Source organism: Neolamprologus brichardi, chromosome 20 (assembly GCF_056152115.1).
Source record: "Neolamprologus brichardi isolate AB-2024 chromosome 20, ASM5615211v1, whole genome shotgun sequence".
NCBI lineage: Eukaryota > Metazoa > Chordata > Actinopteri > Cichliformes > Cichlidae > Neolamprologus > Neolamprologus brichardi.
The window spans coordinates 35,050,085-35,065,436 of NC_142123.1; the positions used below are offsets into that span (position 1 = coordinate 35,050,085).

A 15,352-nucleotide genomic window follows, 5' to 3' on the forward strand; every position below is an offset into this window, starting at 1 on the left:
ACTCCAGCTGTGCACACACATCAGTGCAGTTTTAAAGGTAAACACACACATGCAGATCCTTCGCTGCAGACAAACATGATGCTGAGACTTAAGCAGCTGCTCGGCAGAGAAAGTCTTGGTTAAATCTTTGCGGCCCTGCCCTCTGGAGGCGTTCGCTGACGCCTGAGAACGTGGCGCATCAGTTCCCTCTTGGCTCTCAGACCCACTGGAGCTCGCTGACCTTTCACCTTTCCTCCCCACAGAAACAGTTTGTAGTAACCTTTGACCCCCCCAAACCAACAGCTGACTTCCTTCAGCTGTTTGTGTTTAGCCGACCAGCCTCTGGTTTTTATGCAGGTACAATAACTGAAGCCCTATGTTCAGCCAGCGCACTGAGCATGCTCAGACCCGTTAGTTGAACGAATCCTAAGAAACGTATGCGACGCATCAAACGCTAAGAAACAACAGCAGACGATTTTATTTTCTCATTTTATTTTCCAAACGTCTCCAGCTGCACACTCAGAAGTTCCTGCAAAAGAAAAACAGGAAACAGCTGTTAGACTCACACTTTAGACTTCCTGTCTTCCTTTAAACACTTTCACAATAAAGTGTCTCACATTAATAAAACTGATGACGCCACATGTTCGGCGGTGGCGCTCTAAATCCTGATGTTTAAACAGGAAGTTACTGACTGTCCGCACAAACGCTCGCAGTGTTTTCAGGGTTAATGATGCAGGGAAATTAAAGCGGTGACGTACGGCTGGCTGAACGAAGCCGTGCTGTGACGCCAGCCTCACTAACAGTTTACGATCAAACGTGAGCTGCTTACTTTGCCACGACGCCGTCGTTCTTCGCCAGCCTCAGGATGGAGTCGTCAGACTCGCCCTGAAACACACAAACAGTCTGTCTCAGCCCTGAATCTGAGACGTCTGGGTTTGTTGTGGCTGCTCTCAGTGGTTCCACCTAGAACACTGAGGGCGTGTTTAATGTTCTGCTCACACTTACCATCCTGCGAATGGGGCCGCAGATGGCGTAGGTCTTGGACTGACCGTTGAAGCGTCCGGTCACCTTATCAACCTGAAACAAGACAAAAGAAACATTCAGACACCCGTCACTTTAACCACGAGCGGCCCGAGCATCACATCAGCGTTTCAGTTCCACACAACTCCAAACTGGAACGTCCCACCGGCGCGTGGAACCGGAACAACGTCCCTCTGGAACGTCCCACCGGACGTGGAACTGGAACAATGTCCCTGTGGAACGGGAACAACGTCCCACCGGAGCATGGAACGGGAACAACGTCCCACCGGAGCATGGAACGGGAACAACGTCCCACCGGAGCGTGGAACGGGAACAACGGTCCACCGGAGCATGGAACGGGAACAACGTCCCACCGGAGCATGGAACTGGAACAACGTCCCACCGGAGCATGGAACGGGAACAACGTCCCACCGGAGCATGGAACGGGAACAACGTCCCACCGGAGCATGGAACGGGAACAACGGTCCACCGGAGCATGGAACAACGTCCCACCGGAGCATAGAACGGGAACAACGTCCCACCGGAGCATGGAACGGGAACAACGTCCCTGTGGAACTGAAACGTCCCACCGGAGCGTGGAACTGGAACGACTTCTGTGTGAGCGAACATCAGTTTCCAGCTTCCCTCTGGTGCCTCTGCGGTTCACACATCATGCAAATGTGTGTGCACGGCACGCAGATCCAACGATAATGAGCCGCATTATTTACATACTCGTGAATCATGGAGCGCCGTCCTCTCGCTGCCTGCAGCACTTCCAACATGAAGCCCAGCTCACACACACACCAAGTCATGAGCAGACAGGTGTCCGCTGATCAGGTGACACCTGTATGTTGCTGTATGTCATTCATTTTAGAAATGCTACCTCAGGAACACGTCCAGCTGAGCGGCACATCTGGACCCTTTGAGGTGCACACCTGCATTTCCTGATGCCACCATCATCCTAAAATCTTCTTTATTTTGAAAGCAGTTGAAAACAACCACAGCTGACAGAAAGTACTGAGCATCGGAACGAAATAATAAAATTAGATGAGCTATAGATAAAAGCCAAATAAAAGAACAATGTAAAATAATTAATTAGCTAATAACTAATTAATTACAGGAGAAACTAAGTCTGACTGAGGTCAAAAGCCTCGGGCAGGTTAGTCCATAATTCAGGAGCTATAGAAAAGGCCCCGCCCCCCCTGAGCTTCCTTCTGGATCTCCAGGAGCAGCCGGTCAGCTGACCTAAGAGACCGACAGGGTGTGTGGAGATGAAGACGCTCAGAGAGGTAAAGACTGTGAAAGTATTTAAACACAAACATAAGAATTTTAAAATGAACTCTAAAAGACACGGGCAGCCAGTGCAGCGAGGCCAGCACAGGGATTATGCTGTTTTACCTGTTATCAGTCGTGCAGCGGCATTTTGAGCCAGCTGCAGACGTGACGGCAGCAACTGACTGAGCTACACTCTGCAGACAGGATGAAATAAAGGCGTGGATCACTGGGCAGCACTAAAAACACGATTATAAGTGCTGCCTAGAAAGAAAAGATTTCACTCTTGCCTTACATTATAAAAACTGGACTTCACCACTGCTCTGATTTGGTTGTCCAACTTATAATCACTGTCCAAATTAAAACCAAGTCAGTAATAACAGGTTTAAAATAAACTTCCAGGGGTCCCAAATCTACAGAGGAGCACTCACAAGGACCACTGGGTCCAAACACCAGCGACTAGGTTTAAGGATCACAGCCCTGTGATGAGCTGCTCACTGGACTTCCAGCCCTCTCAGCTGGTCAGACCACAAGAACAGAGATTTGATTGGATGAATGTGCCAGCAGAAACACAAACAGAGAAAAATCATAAAAACATGGCACATGGCTCTTTCTACCCATGTTTCCCACAGGCAGCACACACGGCATCAAGGGCGCCATGGCACGGCACGCTGCCAGTCGGCACACAGGAGGCAGCTGATCGAAGCCTGGTTGAAGCGCCCTTCCCACACAGTTGGTGTGGAGCATCTACAGTTTGTTGTACGTGTACAATGACAAAGGCTATTCTACTCCGTCTGTCTTTGAGGAACACAAACCCGGGGTTTCCCCTTATCTCAGGATCAACCTGTTGCCTGCCACAGAAAGACGACCCCAAACCACACAGGGCACGCTCCGTTCTCAAACGTCATCATCACTGGACCCGCCTACACACCACCTGAGGCCCTCTGACCAGCTCTCACCTCAGCGATGTTGATCTGGATGGAAGCGTGGTCTTTGGCTCCGATGATCCTGTTGCTGGCAGAGCTGCAAACACACACACACACACACTTCATTAAACGTCAGCTCGCCATCACGTGTCTCTCTAACTTTCTTCCTCGCTGCTCTCACCATTTCCGCGGGACGTACAGGTCCACAAATTCACCGGCGTCGTTCTGCATGTTGGAGCTCGTTCGGGTGTCACCTGCAAACACGAAACACACGTCACACTTTTGAACACAAACACACACAGCGCCGCCGCGATGCTAACATAGGCACATAGCGCCGCCGCGATGCTAACACAGGCACATAGCGCCGCCGCGATGCTAACACAGGCACATAGCGCCGCCGCGATGCTAACACAGACACATAGCGCCGCCGCGATGCTAACACAGGCACATAGCGCCGCCGCGATGCTAACACAGGCACAGAGCGCCGCCGCGATGCTAACACAGACACATAGCGCCGCCGCGATGCTAACAGCCAAACACCCGAGCCCACACTGCGGCCTCGTGCGGCTCTTTGCGGGACACAAACGCTAACATCAGCACACGTGGACCCCGGGAGCCCCCCACACGCTACACACACACACACCCACGGCACGAGCCCGGCTCAGAAATCACAGCCAGCCGACGATAAAACACATTTTCAGACATTTTTACTCGGAGAGCGCGAGACACACGTACCGTGCAAGTTAAGTGGCGAAAAGGAAAGGGAGGAGCTTCGTCACCGGAAACACGTAAAACGCGTCTGCGTGTCTGATTTTTTTATGAAAACTATTTCTCTTTTTAAAATTTTTCATTTTTAAAACCTTTCCTGTCGCCCGTAGAGCTGCCCGGTGCATTCTGGGATTATATTCACATTAAACTCTAACGGACCGTTTCAGCCTCGTTCACGCGCCACGCGTTAGTTGTTGCTCAGCTTTTCTGAGTGGCGACACCTATCGGTCAGGAGGAAATGCGAGCAGGGAGCCCTTGAACGAGGTCAGACCTGCACTAGTGATATGCGATACCACTGATTTCCACTGAAGTAAAATTAAGGTTGGTATCGACGATACTGATGCGATACTGATACTTTGTACAAAACCTTTTTTCTTACTGTATCTTTTATTGTATCTCAAATTATAGCTTCATGATGATTACAGGACGTCAGATTACTTGTTCTGATCACTTAATAATGCAGAATTATCATATAGAAATAAAAAACTGAAGTTGTGTGTCATTTGAGCATGTTCAGCACTAAAGGACTCTGCGACAGACGTCTGTCTCGCCCTAGCAGCACCTGTCCCTCTCCTCCTCTTCAGTTCGCCTCAACATAAGCTCGTCATATTCTGTGATATGATTTACTCTGAGGTGTTTGTTGAGGTCAGTGGAGCTGCCACAAAACCTCACTGTCTTGCCACATCGCAAACCGCGTCTCGGCTGTTTGTGGAGGTAAAATACGTCCACACATGACTCCATTTACGCTCAGCCATTGTTGTGAGTGCGCACGCCAGGGGCTGCCACACAGCTATGCAGCCGTATTTCACACATGACTATGAAAGGCGGAAGAGGAAGTAGTTCCTTCCAGTGTAGACGATCCGAGTGATATAGTTTCTTTCCACTGTGTTCCTGTTAATGATAAACTACAAATTTACCCTAAATTACTAAAATATCGATATTTTAATATGAGAATCGATTCTAGAACATAAATGATTGGTTTCGGAGGAATCGATATTTCAGGATCGATCTGCACATCTCTAGGGCACAGAGGTCATCAGAGTAGAATCATAAGTACCACTGTGTGTCATCTGCATAGGAAACATTGTGAGTCCTTATGACAGTACTAAGCCGGAGCATGTGAAGTTTAAAGAGTAATGATAAAGACCGACCGCTGAGAATTGCTGACTGCATGTTGATCTGTGCAGAGTTACAAAGCCTTTGAATCCACAGTGTCAAAGGCAGCAGTGAGGTTGAGCTGAACGTAACTGAAACTAAGAATTGCTGTTGGTCTTCAGCTCAACTTCAGCTGGTGAAAGACTGTGAATGCTTTTACTTTGAAAGAATACTCTCATAGAAATATTTATTTTTCCATGACACGGAAACTCTGGTGACTGCATCACTTGCTCTTAAACAGGCCGAGACAGGTTGGATTGTTGCAGTAGATCTCATATGGGCTGCTTGGATGCTGCTTTCTGATGTCAGGTGGAGGCCTTACAATAATACAGAGAAAACCCCGACAATGAAACAAGCCCCTATGAGCAAACACTGGGTTCAGGTCAAGGTCAAGTTTATTTATATAGCACAATACCAACAGTCCATGCTGCTCAAAGTGCTTAACAATGTAAAATGCCACTAAAATAAATAAAATGCAGAACAATGATTTAAGTAAAACATAGAAAAACAAACGAATCAATAAAATAAATCAATAAAAACAACTAAAACAACAACAAATAAGGCTGTTAAAACCAAAATGTTAGGTCAACATGTGTTAAAAGCCAGACCATAAAAATGTGTTTTTACTGATGATTTGAAACGTTAGTGTTTGTGCAGGTCACACATTAAGAGGAAGACTATTGCAGAGTCTGGGTCCTGCCACAGAGGAGCCTCTGTCACCACCACACTTTAGTCCAGGAGTAGTTACGGTTAGTTCTGACCTGGACCTCACGTTCTTCCTGGAGCATAAACCAACAGCGTGATGCTATGCAGAGGCCCATTGCATCACAGTTTGAGCTGGTTTCTGTCCACCCACACATCCCTGTAATGCCTTACTGATACTGTTTTCTTTCAGTATGAGTGTGGTTATTCCACCGAACTGCAAATGTGTTTTGACATCTCAGTCATATCTCCATATCTGTACAGTTCAGCCTCCTCATTTTTCTTTTTACAAACTTCTCACCCCATCTATTGAAGTCAGGTGTTTGTAAATCATGAAATCCTCCTGTATGGCATCATGAATATCATGGAGCTGCAGAAAGGTGTAATGAAGAAGGTGCTTAAGAAGTACAGCAAGCTGTCCAGAAAGAGGCCTTGGAAACTGCCGAGCAAAGACTCACAGCCTTGGCCAGAAGCTTGAGGAGGAACACCAGAGAGATAGAAGGCAGGAGAATAAACCAGCTGTTCTCCACAGAACCAGCCATGGTGTTCTCTCAGTGGCAGGTGAACAATATGAGAACAGCACCACCAAGGCTGGAGGAGCATATGGAAGAAGAACGCAACCCATAACGGCAATGCTCAGTGGCTAGTGGATCTGAGGGCAGCCCACAGCGACCTCCCTGAACTGGGTCCAGTAACCATCACGGTGGCAGACATCCCAGAAAGTGTCTCCAGTATGAGGAGTTGGACAGCACCAGGGCCCGACATGGTTCACGCCTGCTGGCTGAAGAAGCTGACTGCACTCCACGAGCGTCTGGCAGCACAAATGAACCAGCTGCTAGTTGATGAGAGACACCCAGAATGGCTAACCGAAGGCCGGACAGTCCTGATCCTCAAGGACCCCCAGAAGGGACCGGTCCCCTCCAACTACCGACCAATAACCTGCCTCAGCACCACGTGGAAGCTCCTGTCAGGCATCGTAGCGGCTAAGATGAACAGGCACATGGGTCAATACATGAGCGGGGCACAGAAAGGGATGGCAAGAATACCCGAGGCGGAAAACACCAGCTACTGGCAGACCGACCAGTCAGCCGAGACTGCAAGACCAGACTGACCAACCTGTGGACTGCCTGGATTGATTACAAGAAGGCCTATGACTCCATGCCCCACAGCTGGATCCTGGAATGGAACTATACAAATCAACAGGACCCTGAGAGCCTTCATCAGGAACTCAATGGGGATGTGGCGGGAACACTGGAGGCCAACCTCAAGCCCATAGCACAAGTCACCATCAAGTCTGGGATCTGCCAAGGAGATGCTCTGTCCCCACTGCTGTTCTGCATAGGCCTGAACCCCCTCAGTGAGATCATTGACAAGACTGGCTACGGATACCGACTACGTTCAAGAGTGGATTTTTGTTCATGTATATATTAGTGCTGTCAATAAGAAAAGTAAATAATTAATATCACAATTTTCTGCAATTAATCATGATTAATCAGTTACTTGATCAGTAACCTGGTTGCATTTTTTTAAACTTTATATTTAAGCTTGTAACAGACGTTTATGCAATATAATGAAGTAAATGGAGAATAAACACAAAATGCTTAAATTCAAAGAGAATCTGAGTAGTTTTCTTTGAGCACAGGTTCTCTCCTGTGAAATACAACTTTTTAAAAACCTATATACTAATAGGTAATACCGTGTTTTGCTGCTGGTTCAGTGAATTGTGGTCTGAGAAGGACGAAACTGCAGCTTCAGAGTCCGTGAGACGTCTGTGTACATGCTGCCGGGTGAATGTTTGCATCTTTTTGGAGAATTGTTGCTGTTTCAGCTGTTTGGCAATTGTTGAAATACTTTTGTGAGCAAAATATATTTTATATCAAAATCAATTCAGGATTTAATGAATTGATATCACGTTATTCAAACTAAAATCAATTAGAATCAGAAAATCGATGTTTTTAAACCCACCTGATCTTGTTCAAATCTGGGTTTTCATATTGCCAATATTATTATATAACGCTATATCTACACTTTCATTGCTTTGTCTATTAGCACTGTGCTTATGTGTAAAACCAGGCATCAGCAATTAAAACACATTTAGTGCACTACAAATCCTTTGATGAATACGAGGCTTTAATAGTTTAGGTACATAAAAATCCAGCATTTTGATAAACAAACATTTTCACATTGGTACTGACCAGAAATATTCTGAAATGACTCTGATATTATCAAGTTACTGCATATTACATGATGCATGTAAAGAATAAAATGTGATATTCAGATGCACATTGAACAGATCAGTACACTGAATCTTTCTATAAAAAAGGATTCAGGTTGCTTTGAAACGAGCAACACTGCCACAAAATTCATGAAGTTTTATCTCATGTAAACAAACATGTCATTGACATATAGGTAAGTTCAAAAAACGAGGACTTGGTCGCATTTTACATGCACACTCATATATAACCTGATAAACAGTATTTCCTAGTTACAAATAAATACATTCAATATAGGCACACCCAGTAACTCAAAGCAGGTTGTTACGGCACATTCAGCACAGCCTGGCGTCCGGCCGTCATTTACTCGCGACACAGGTGCATCCGACCGCCAGATCGAACGGACAGCTGCAATACCCATGCGGTGTCGTCTCGTACACCTGAATCTGTATGAAGATTGGTTTGGCCACCATGTTCTCCACACTGCAAGGCATGCATTTGGCCTCCATGATCGTCTGTGGTTCTCGGCCTTCTTTAGAGTTTTTTCTGAAACACAGGAAAACAAAGTCCACGGATAAACGGAGGTGTTCAGGTGTGACAGTGTCAGACATTAAGATCTGCTCACGCTGGACTCAAAAGCCTGTGAATTTTAGCTCTAACATGTGCTCGTCCCAGCACTGTGTCCAACCTTTCCTCTGCTAAAATGTTGAAATCCAGTTTTTATGGCTGGGTGGCATAAAGTCTGCAGCAAGTTTGGACTGACAGGGCATTACCCAGCAATCCTCCACGACTTCCTGCTCATTTGTGACGGTAATGAAATCATAATTTACAAAATGAACATTGTGTTTTATTCAGTAAGACCTGAAACCAGCGACTGAGACCATGAAGTCATGAGGACAGTTTAGAGTGGCCCCCACTGAAAGCTACGTGCATCCTTACACTCCTGAAGCACCAGTCGTATATCTACAGCTGTATTTGTGTGATCAATAAAGCCTAAATCTGTCTTCTTTCCTGGCTTTAAGTAAGTAAACTCACTGTAGTTTCCAGGGCGCGGCTGAAGACTCTTGGAGGTCGGACACATGAGTGAAGTACTGCCTGTGATAGTGCTGAGCGTGGTTGCAGTTTTGAGGACAAACCGGGCTGCTGAACGCTGTCCCCATCAGTCCCAGGAAGAGCTGGAAAGACAAACACACATTTTGACACAAGGACACGATCAGAGGCTTTGACTGATCTGTCTCCAACGTCCCTCCAAAAGAAGCTCAATGAAAACGCTTTCTCTGTACACACACATCACACAGGTTTGTGTAGTAATGAGCGGTCCAAAGCTGTTTGCAGGCTGTCACTGTGAGGTGAGCTCAGAGCGTGCAAAGCATCTGCACACCTGTTCTCCAGGTGACGGCTCGTACTCACCAGAATGGCGCTGGAGTTCATGCTGAAGCTGCTGAGCTGGAATGCGTCTCCTCCTGTTCACCTGTGTAAACTCTCTGCTGGCACAGAGCTGCTGGTGTCTCCCTGTCTGAGCACACCTGTTTTATCCCGTCTCTCGCTGATGAAAGCTCATTTGCATTATGTGTGGGAGAGGTGGCGGAGTGTCAGCAGGATGTCATCATCGCGCTCTGGTAGTCAGCGAGTGTGTACGTGGTTGTTTGTTTTGTGTCGGGGCTAAATTTAGTGTGAACCTGCAGGCTTTCAGTCAGCTTTAAGCTTCATTGTTCCCGAGGGAAACTTTCAAGTTTCAAAGCAAAGAGAGAAAATCAAAGGTGAAAACATAACACGATATTTCAAAAGGTAAAAAGACTGTAACAGAATTAAACACATTTAATTGTTTCATGTAATTGAGCTCTTTTAGATATGTTATAATATCCTGTAGTTGGCGTTTGACTTCCTGACCTGCTGATCAGTTTGAAGTTATCCTGGATTATTGAGCACTTTCAGGCTTCTTCTCTGGTTTTCAGGCTCTTAATTTGTTAAGTCAGCCTTTGGGATGATCCTCAGAATAAATATTGACATTTATCACGGCTTAAGGGAATTCCCAGGCTCGGGACACCGTGACAGGGATTTCCTCGTCTTCTGCTGCATCACCAAAGCGCAGCTTCCCTGGAATTTGACCCGGCCTGACACCCACACACCGATAGGAGTCCTGATGCAAGTGTGGGTTGGAACAAGCAGGAACAAGCCTGCTGCCTACTATCACTACTTTCACAACACCTGAAAGGAGTTCACTCACCTAATGAAATTCCAAACAGGCAAAGCTATAAATAGAAATCTTGGAGGGCAAGCAGATACAGGCTTTGGAGTCAAGCAGCTTTGGATTCAGACAATATGCACACATATACATATTCAGGAAATGTGTGTTCATGAACAAAGCTGCACACGCTCAGTTTCATCACTATCCCACACACCTTACAGTGAGAGCAACAGTTTTCTGTGAATGAACTTTATAGTTAATCTAGCTGAGTGTAAAATGCAGTAAATACTAAATATAGAATGTTGTTGTGTAGCAAGCAGGACCGACAGCGCACAATGTGCTTGTGTAGTTTATGTCTACGAACAGTGAACACCTGTGTGAACACCTGTGGGGATCAGCTTGTATTCAAAAGGTTTCCCCATGTAATGGTCTGCTAGAGGATGTAGAGAGCCATAGCCCCGCCCCCAGGGCATGAAGCAGGCATGGTCCAGGCTCCAGACATCCAGAGGCCCCAGAATACGAGGACACAAGGAGGACCACCAGGGGGGCATCAGTGCCACCCTCCTGGGAAGAGCTGAGGAGAGCCCCAGACGAGGGGTCACCCAGCAGCCACGGAGCAGAAGCCAGAGGAGGCTGCAGTGGCGTGCCCGCCGGCTCTGCCAGCAGCCAGCTGTGCCAGAGTGAACCGAGCCACAGGCACAGAGGCCAGAGGCCCGAGGGCCCCCGCGCCCCGGAAGAGGCCTGACCGAGCAACAGGCGCCAGGCCCCGCCAAGTAGTCACCAGGAGTCAGCTGGTACATACCTGAGCGCCCAGCCCCGGACACCAAGAACCACCAACGCACCGACCCCTGAGGGCATCAGTCACCGGCAGGGAGTGTGGTGAGGGGAGATAGGCCTCCACACTTGGAGGGCCTGGGAGTTCCCAGAGAGGTGGAGTCTAAGACCCGGCCTGACATATAGACACAGACAAACAGGCACACAGACACAGACATGCATTCCCACCCTCATGCACACATATACAAACACTCACCCAACGTGAGGATAGACATAAATGGACATGTACACACAATCACACTCCCCAAACATACTCTATACCCCGGGTCCAGGTATCCTCGCCCCCAGAGGGGGAAACGGCACCCAGACCCAAGAGATGTTACCCTTTCCCCCGGGGTGGAGGCAAGCAGACCACCCCAGGCCCCGCAGCAGCAGGGAGCCCCGCATCCCAGATCCCAATCGGACGGCCAGCATCTCCTCCCAGCCCCCCCGCCCCGATGGCCAGCAGAGAACGGGGGTGTGTGAGGACCCCAAACCTCCCTCCTCCCGCTCATGTGTAGTGTTGCTGCGTGTTGTTCTAAGGTGCATTTAAAACACGGGAGGGCATGGTGCTGCTGCCAGAGAGCAGCAGGTGTTAGCACGCCCCCTCCCGAGAACCCTCAATGTCTACAGGTGGGCACCGCGTCAGAGGTGGGGTTGAATACACAGACCGTCCTCTGGACGCCGTTAACGTGCCCACCCTCAAGGCCCTATATGTATGTGTCATGAGAGTGTGAGTAATGTGTCTAAGTTGTGGAAAAACTGGGATTGTCATAAAAATAATTGCAATGATCTGACTTGTGTTTGTAATCAGACCTTTGTGCTCATCCTCCTGTGAGCTCTGAGTGATTGCGGTTTCACGCTAGTTTCGTATTTGGATATATTTATTGTAAGATGTCATAGCTGAGACGTTTCTTAGTATGAAGCACAATATTGATGAATTTCATCACCGATTGCTTCATCAGTGCAGACGAGTGGAGGTGAGTGTGCTTTGACTAACATGCACACAGCCTGCAAGCAGCCAGTGTGACCTGTGCTCCTCTAGGAAGTCAGTAAAGTTTATTCAAGAACTAAAGTGGCAAAGTGCTTTTGGGTCTGCAGCACAGTCTCCTTTAGTCACCTGGACCGAGCAGGTCCTGACGAGCAGACCTCAGAGACCTCGCAGTTAGGAGTGGATGTGGACCTCATCAATACTCCCCACGATCTGTAACAGTGATCGCCAAAATCTGACAGTAACCCTGAACTTTATGGGGAGCCGGTGTAAAGAGGACACGGTCAGGGTCACGTGGGACCTTTAGGAGGACCCGCCGAAGCCTTCTGCAGCCTCACAGCAGCATCCTGGACCATCTGGAAGTGATCCAGGGATGATTTCCTCCGGCAAAGGAAACAACGAATGACCAGATCAAAGCTTGTATGGTTCCAGTTTACATGGAGACGGATAAACACACGTTTGTACAAGACGATGCTTACCAAATCTGAACAACAGTAACAGCCACACTCCTCACAGCACACCCCTTGTTTTAGCTTCATTGATTCACCTGATGCTGAATTAGTCCCTCTGTTTGTACATCAGTCCTTTCTTTGGGTTTCCCCACAGCACACCTGGAATCACTCCAACAGCAACTCTCCCTGACATTTCAGCTTCTCATATAAAACGAATGTTGTGGATTTGAATTTGCTCTAAGTGCTGGTGTTTTCTGAACACTTCAGGTGTTGAAGAACATGTTGACATGTTGATAATTCCCCTCGTTGGAAGAATAAAGGAAACATCTTTCTGTGTATTCCCTTCCTTAGTTCCTCAAATGTCGCGCTGCTCTCTGTGTTCGGGAGTCCTGGGGAAGACCTCGAATGTCGTATTTGCATAATGAAAGGTAAACAGGTGGGTGGATGGAGGAAGCAGGAGAGGACTGGACAATGGGAGAGCGGACAAAAGGCGATCCCACACGCAGCATGGAAAGCATATTCCACAGTGCTGTTCTGTGCTGTTGTCCAGATATGAGGCCTGTGTACAGGCAGGGAATCCCTCCCAACACTCCCACGCACTTGGAAAGTAAACCACAGGACTTTATGACTCCAATAGGAACACGAATGTTGTTGGCTGTTTGTTTCTCAGGATCTTTGACTGCAGGCCATCACCGACTCAAAGCAGAAGAATGTATAAATATCCACCTACAGGAGTGATTCAGTTTAGGGAACGAAAAGTCAGCCCAGACTTTCACACTGTGTACAATCTGTTTATCAGCTGCTCTGTGTTCTGCTAGTTTCTATATGCAGTATATAAACATATATAAACCACATAGTAGTTGTGTTTGTTTGAAGCACCGTGTACAGTGTTGATGCCGCGGTTTATCAGCTCACAGCTTCAATGAGCACAATGGTTTGTATGAGTGCAAAAAGAAAGTTATGAAAGCACGTGTGTGCAATCTGACAGCAGCTTGAAGCCACAGCTTCTGTATTTGGTTTCAGGTGATTTAACACTACAAGCTGCTGAACGAGTTGGCGTGCTGCTCCAGGCGCAATAACATCCTAACATCGGTGAATCATGATGAGACGCTGACGAAAGAGGCTCATTTCTTATGATCCAACGTGATTTTGAAATCGTGAGTGGAGGCAGATCAGATCTACTGCAACCGTGCAACCCGTCTCAGCTTGTTTACAGCGAATGATTCAGCCGCCGCAGTTTCAGTGAAATGGTTTATGTGATTCTTTAAATCAAAGCATCCACATTCAATGACAGAGTAACACCAGGAAACTGAATTGAACTCCCAGTCAGAAACAAAAAGGAAATGTTTCTCTCACACACACAACATGTAATTACATATATATAGAAAAGTTAAAAGGTCGATATGTAAAACCCCGCTACCTTATTTGGGTGGAGGGGTTTGTGTGTCCCAGGGATCCCAGGGGCTCTTTTGTCTGGGGGCTTTTGCTCCCTGGTAGGGTCTCCCATGGCAAATTGGTCCTGGGTAAGGGACCAGACAAAAAAGACCCCTATAAGTACGTCTCTTCTCTCTTCTCTTAGAAACTCACGCTCCCTCTCGCAGCCTGAGATCATCTCATCAAAGGCTGTTGGTAGTTCTGTTTGGTAAGACTCACTTATTTAGACTAGCTTTTAATTAGATTTGTGCTGCATGTTGGATTGTAATGTTTTCTTGGTTTTCTTGGTGTTCAGTGTCAGGTTGTTCTCTGAACACCAGGCTGCCAGCTTCAGGACTTCCTCTCTGCAGGCTGCCTCGTCTTCCTTTGAGTCAGTCCGTGGTGTCATCAGCAAACTTGATGATGAGATTGTTGTTGTGGGTCGAACTGCAGTCGTGGGGAGTAAAGGGAATACAGGAGGGGGCTCAGCACACAGCCCTGTGGGGAGCCGGTGCTCAGTGTGCGAGTGGAGGAGAGATGAGGGCGGAGCCTCACAGTCTGGGGCCGGTTTGTGAGAAAGTCCTTTATCCAGGCAAATGGGAGAGGAGGGAGGCTGAGAGTGACCAGTTTGGTGATGAGGATGACCGGGATGATTGAAGGCTGAGCTGTAGTCCACGAAGAGTATTCGGACGTAGCTCTGCCGCTGCTCTAGGTGACTCAGCACAGAGTGGAGGGCGATGGCGTCTTCTGTGGATCAGTTTGCGTGGTATGCAAACTGGTGGGGGCTGAATTCTGGGGGGAGGTAATCCTTGATGTGCTGAAGGACTCGTCTCTCAAAGCATTTCATGATTACCGGTGTGAGGGCCACAGGGTGGTAATCGTTCAGGCTGGAGATGGGAGACGTCTTCGGCACTGGGATGATTGTGGCTGATTTTAGACAGGATGGGATGGCTGCCTGAACCAGTCAGAGGTTGAAGAGTCTGGTGAAGATGAGGGTGAGCTGGTGGCCACACGCCCACGACGGCGATGATGTCCGGCTGGAGGCCCAGAAAGTGGACGATGCTGAGGTGCTGGACGTACCTTACAGCGGTGTAACAACCGCAGGACCAGGCGAGGCAGATGAAGACATGGAGGCTGGAGAAACCATAGGCGATGGCGTGGGAACCACAGGTGTTGGCGCCGCAGGTGGTGGCGCCGCAGGTGGTGGCGCTGCAGGCGACGGCTGAAGCGGCCCCTCGGCCCCTCCAGCGGAAACAGGTTGCTGAAGCGGCCCCTCGGACCCTCCAGCGGAGACAGGAGGCTGAACAGGCTCCTCGGACCCTCCAGGAGACAGGTTGCTAAAGCGGCCCCTTGGACCCTCCAGGAGACAGGTTGCTAAAGCGGCCCCTTGGACCCTCCAGGAGACAGGTTGCTGAAGCGGCCCCTCGGACCCTCCAGGAGACAGGTTGCTGAAGCGGCCC

The 15,352-nt window shown here is 48.2% G+C and overlaps 1 protein-coding gene across 2 annotated transcripts; it reads right to left on the reverse strand.

Annotated features, from left to right (window-relative positions):
- Nucleotides 1-454: 454 nt before the first annotated feature.
- Nucleotides 455-4,081, reverse strand: rps21 (ribosomal protein S21). Of its 2 annotated transcripts, XM_006807419.3 has the most exons (6): nt 3,933-4,080; nt 3,379-3,451; nt 3,231-3,294; nt 985-1,056; nt 809-864; nt 455-508 (listed from the first exon to the last, which is right to left on the reverse strand). In XM_006807419.3, the coding sequence occupies exons 2-6, from the start codon at nt 3,426-3,428 to the stop codon at nt 499-501; spliced, it is 252 nt and encodes an 83-aa protein (XP_006807482.1). In that variant the 5' UTR covers nt 3,429-3,451; nt 3,933-4,080; the 3' UTR covers nt 455-498. The 2 variants fall into 2 exon arrangements, with proteins under 2 accessions (XP_006807482.1, XP_087690069.1); XM_087833943.1 differs by lacking the exon at nt 455-508 and having other exon boundaries at nt 805-864; nt 3,933-4,081.
- Nucleotides 4,082-15,352: the final 11,271 nt, after the last annotated feature.

Excerpts from the sequence above, each read along its gene's own strand:
- rps21 (XM_006807419.3), bottom strand. The coding sequence starts at position 3,428 with ATGCAGAACGACGCCGGTGAATTTGTGGACCTGTACGTCCCGCGGAAA. Across the intron at positions 3,295-3,378 it reads CTGTACGTCCCGCGGAAATG|CTCTGCCAGCAACAGGATCA; the intron begins GTGAGAGCAGCG and ends GTGTGTTTGCAG. Across the intron at positions 865-984 it reads GCGGCCCCATTCGCAGGATG|GGCGAGTCTGACGACTCCAT; the intron begins GTAAGTGTGAGC and ends TGTGTGTTTCAG.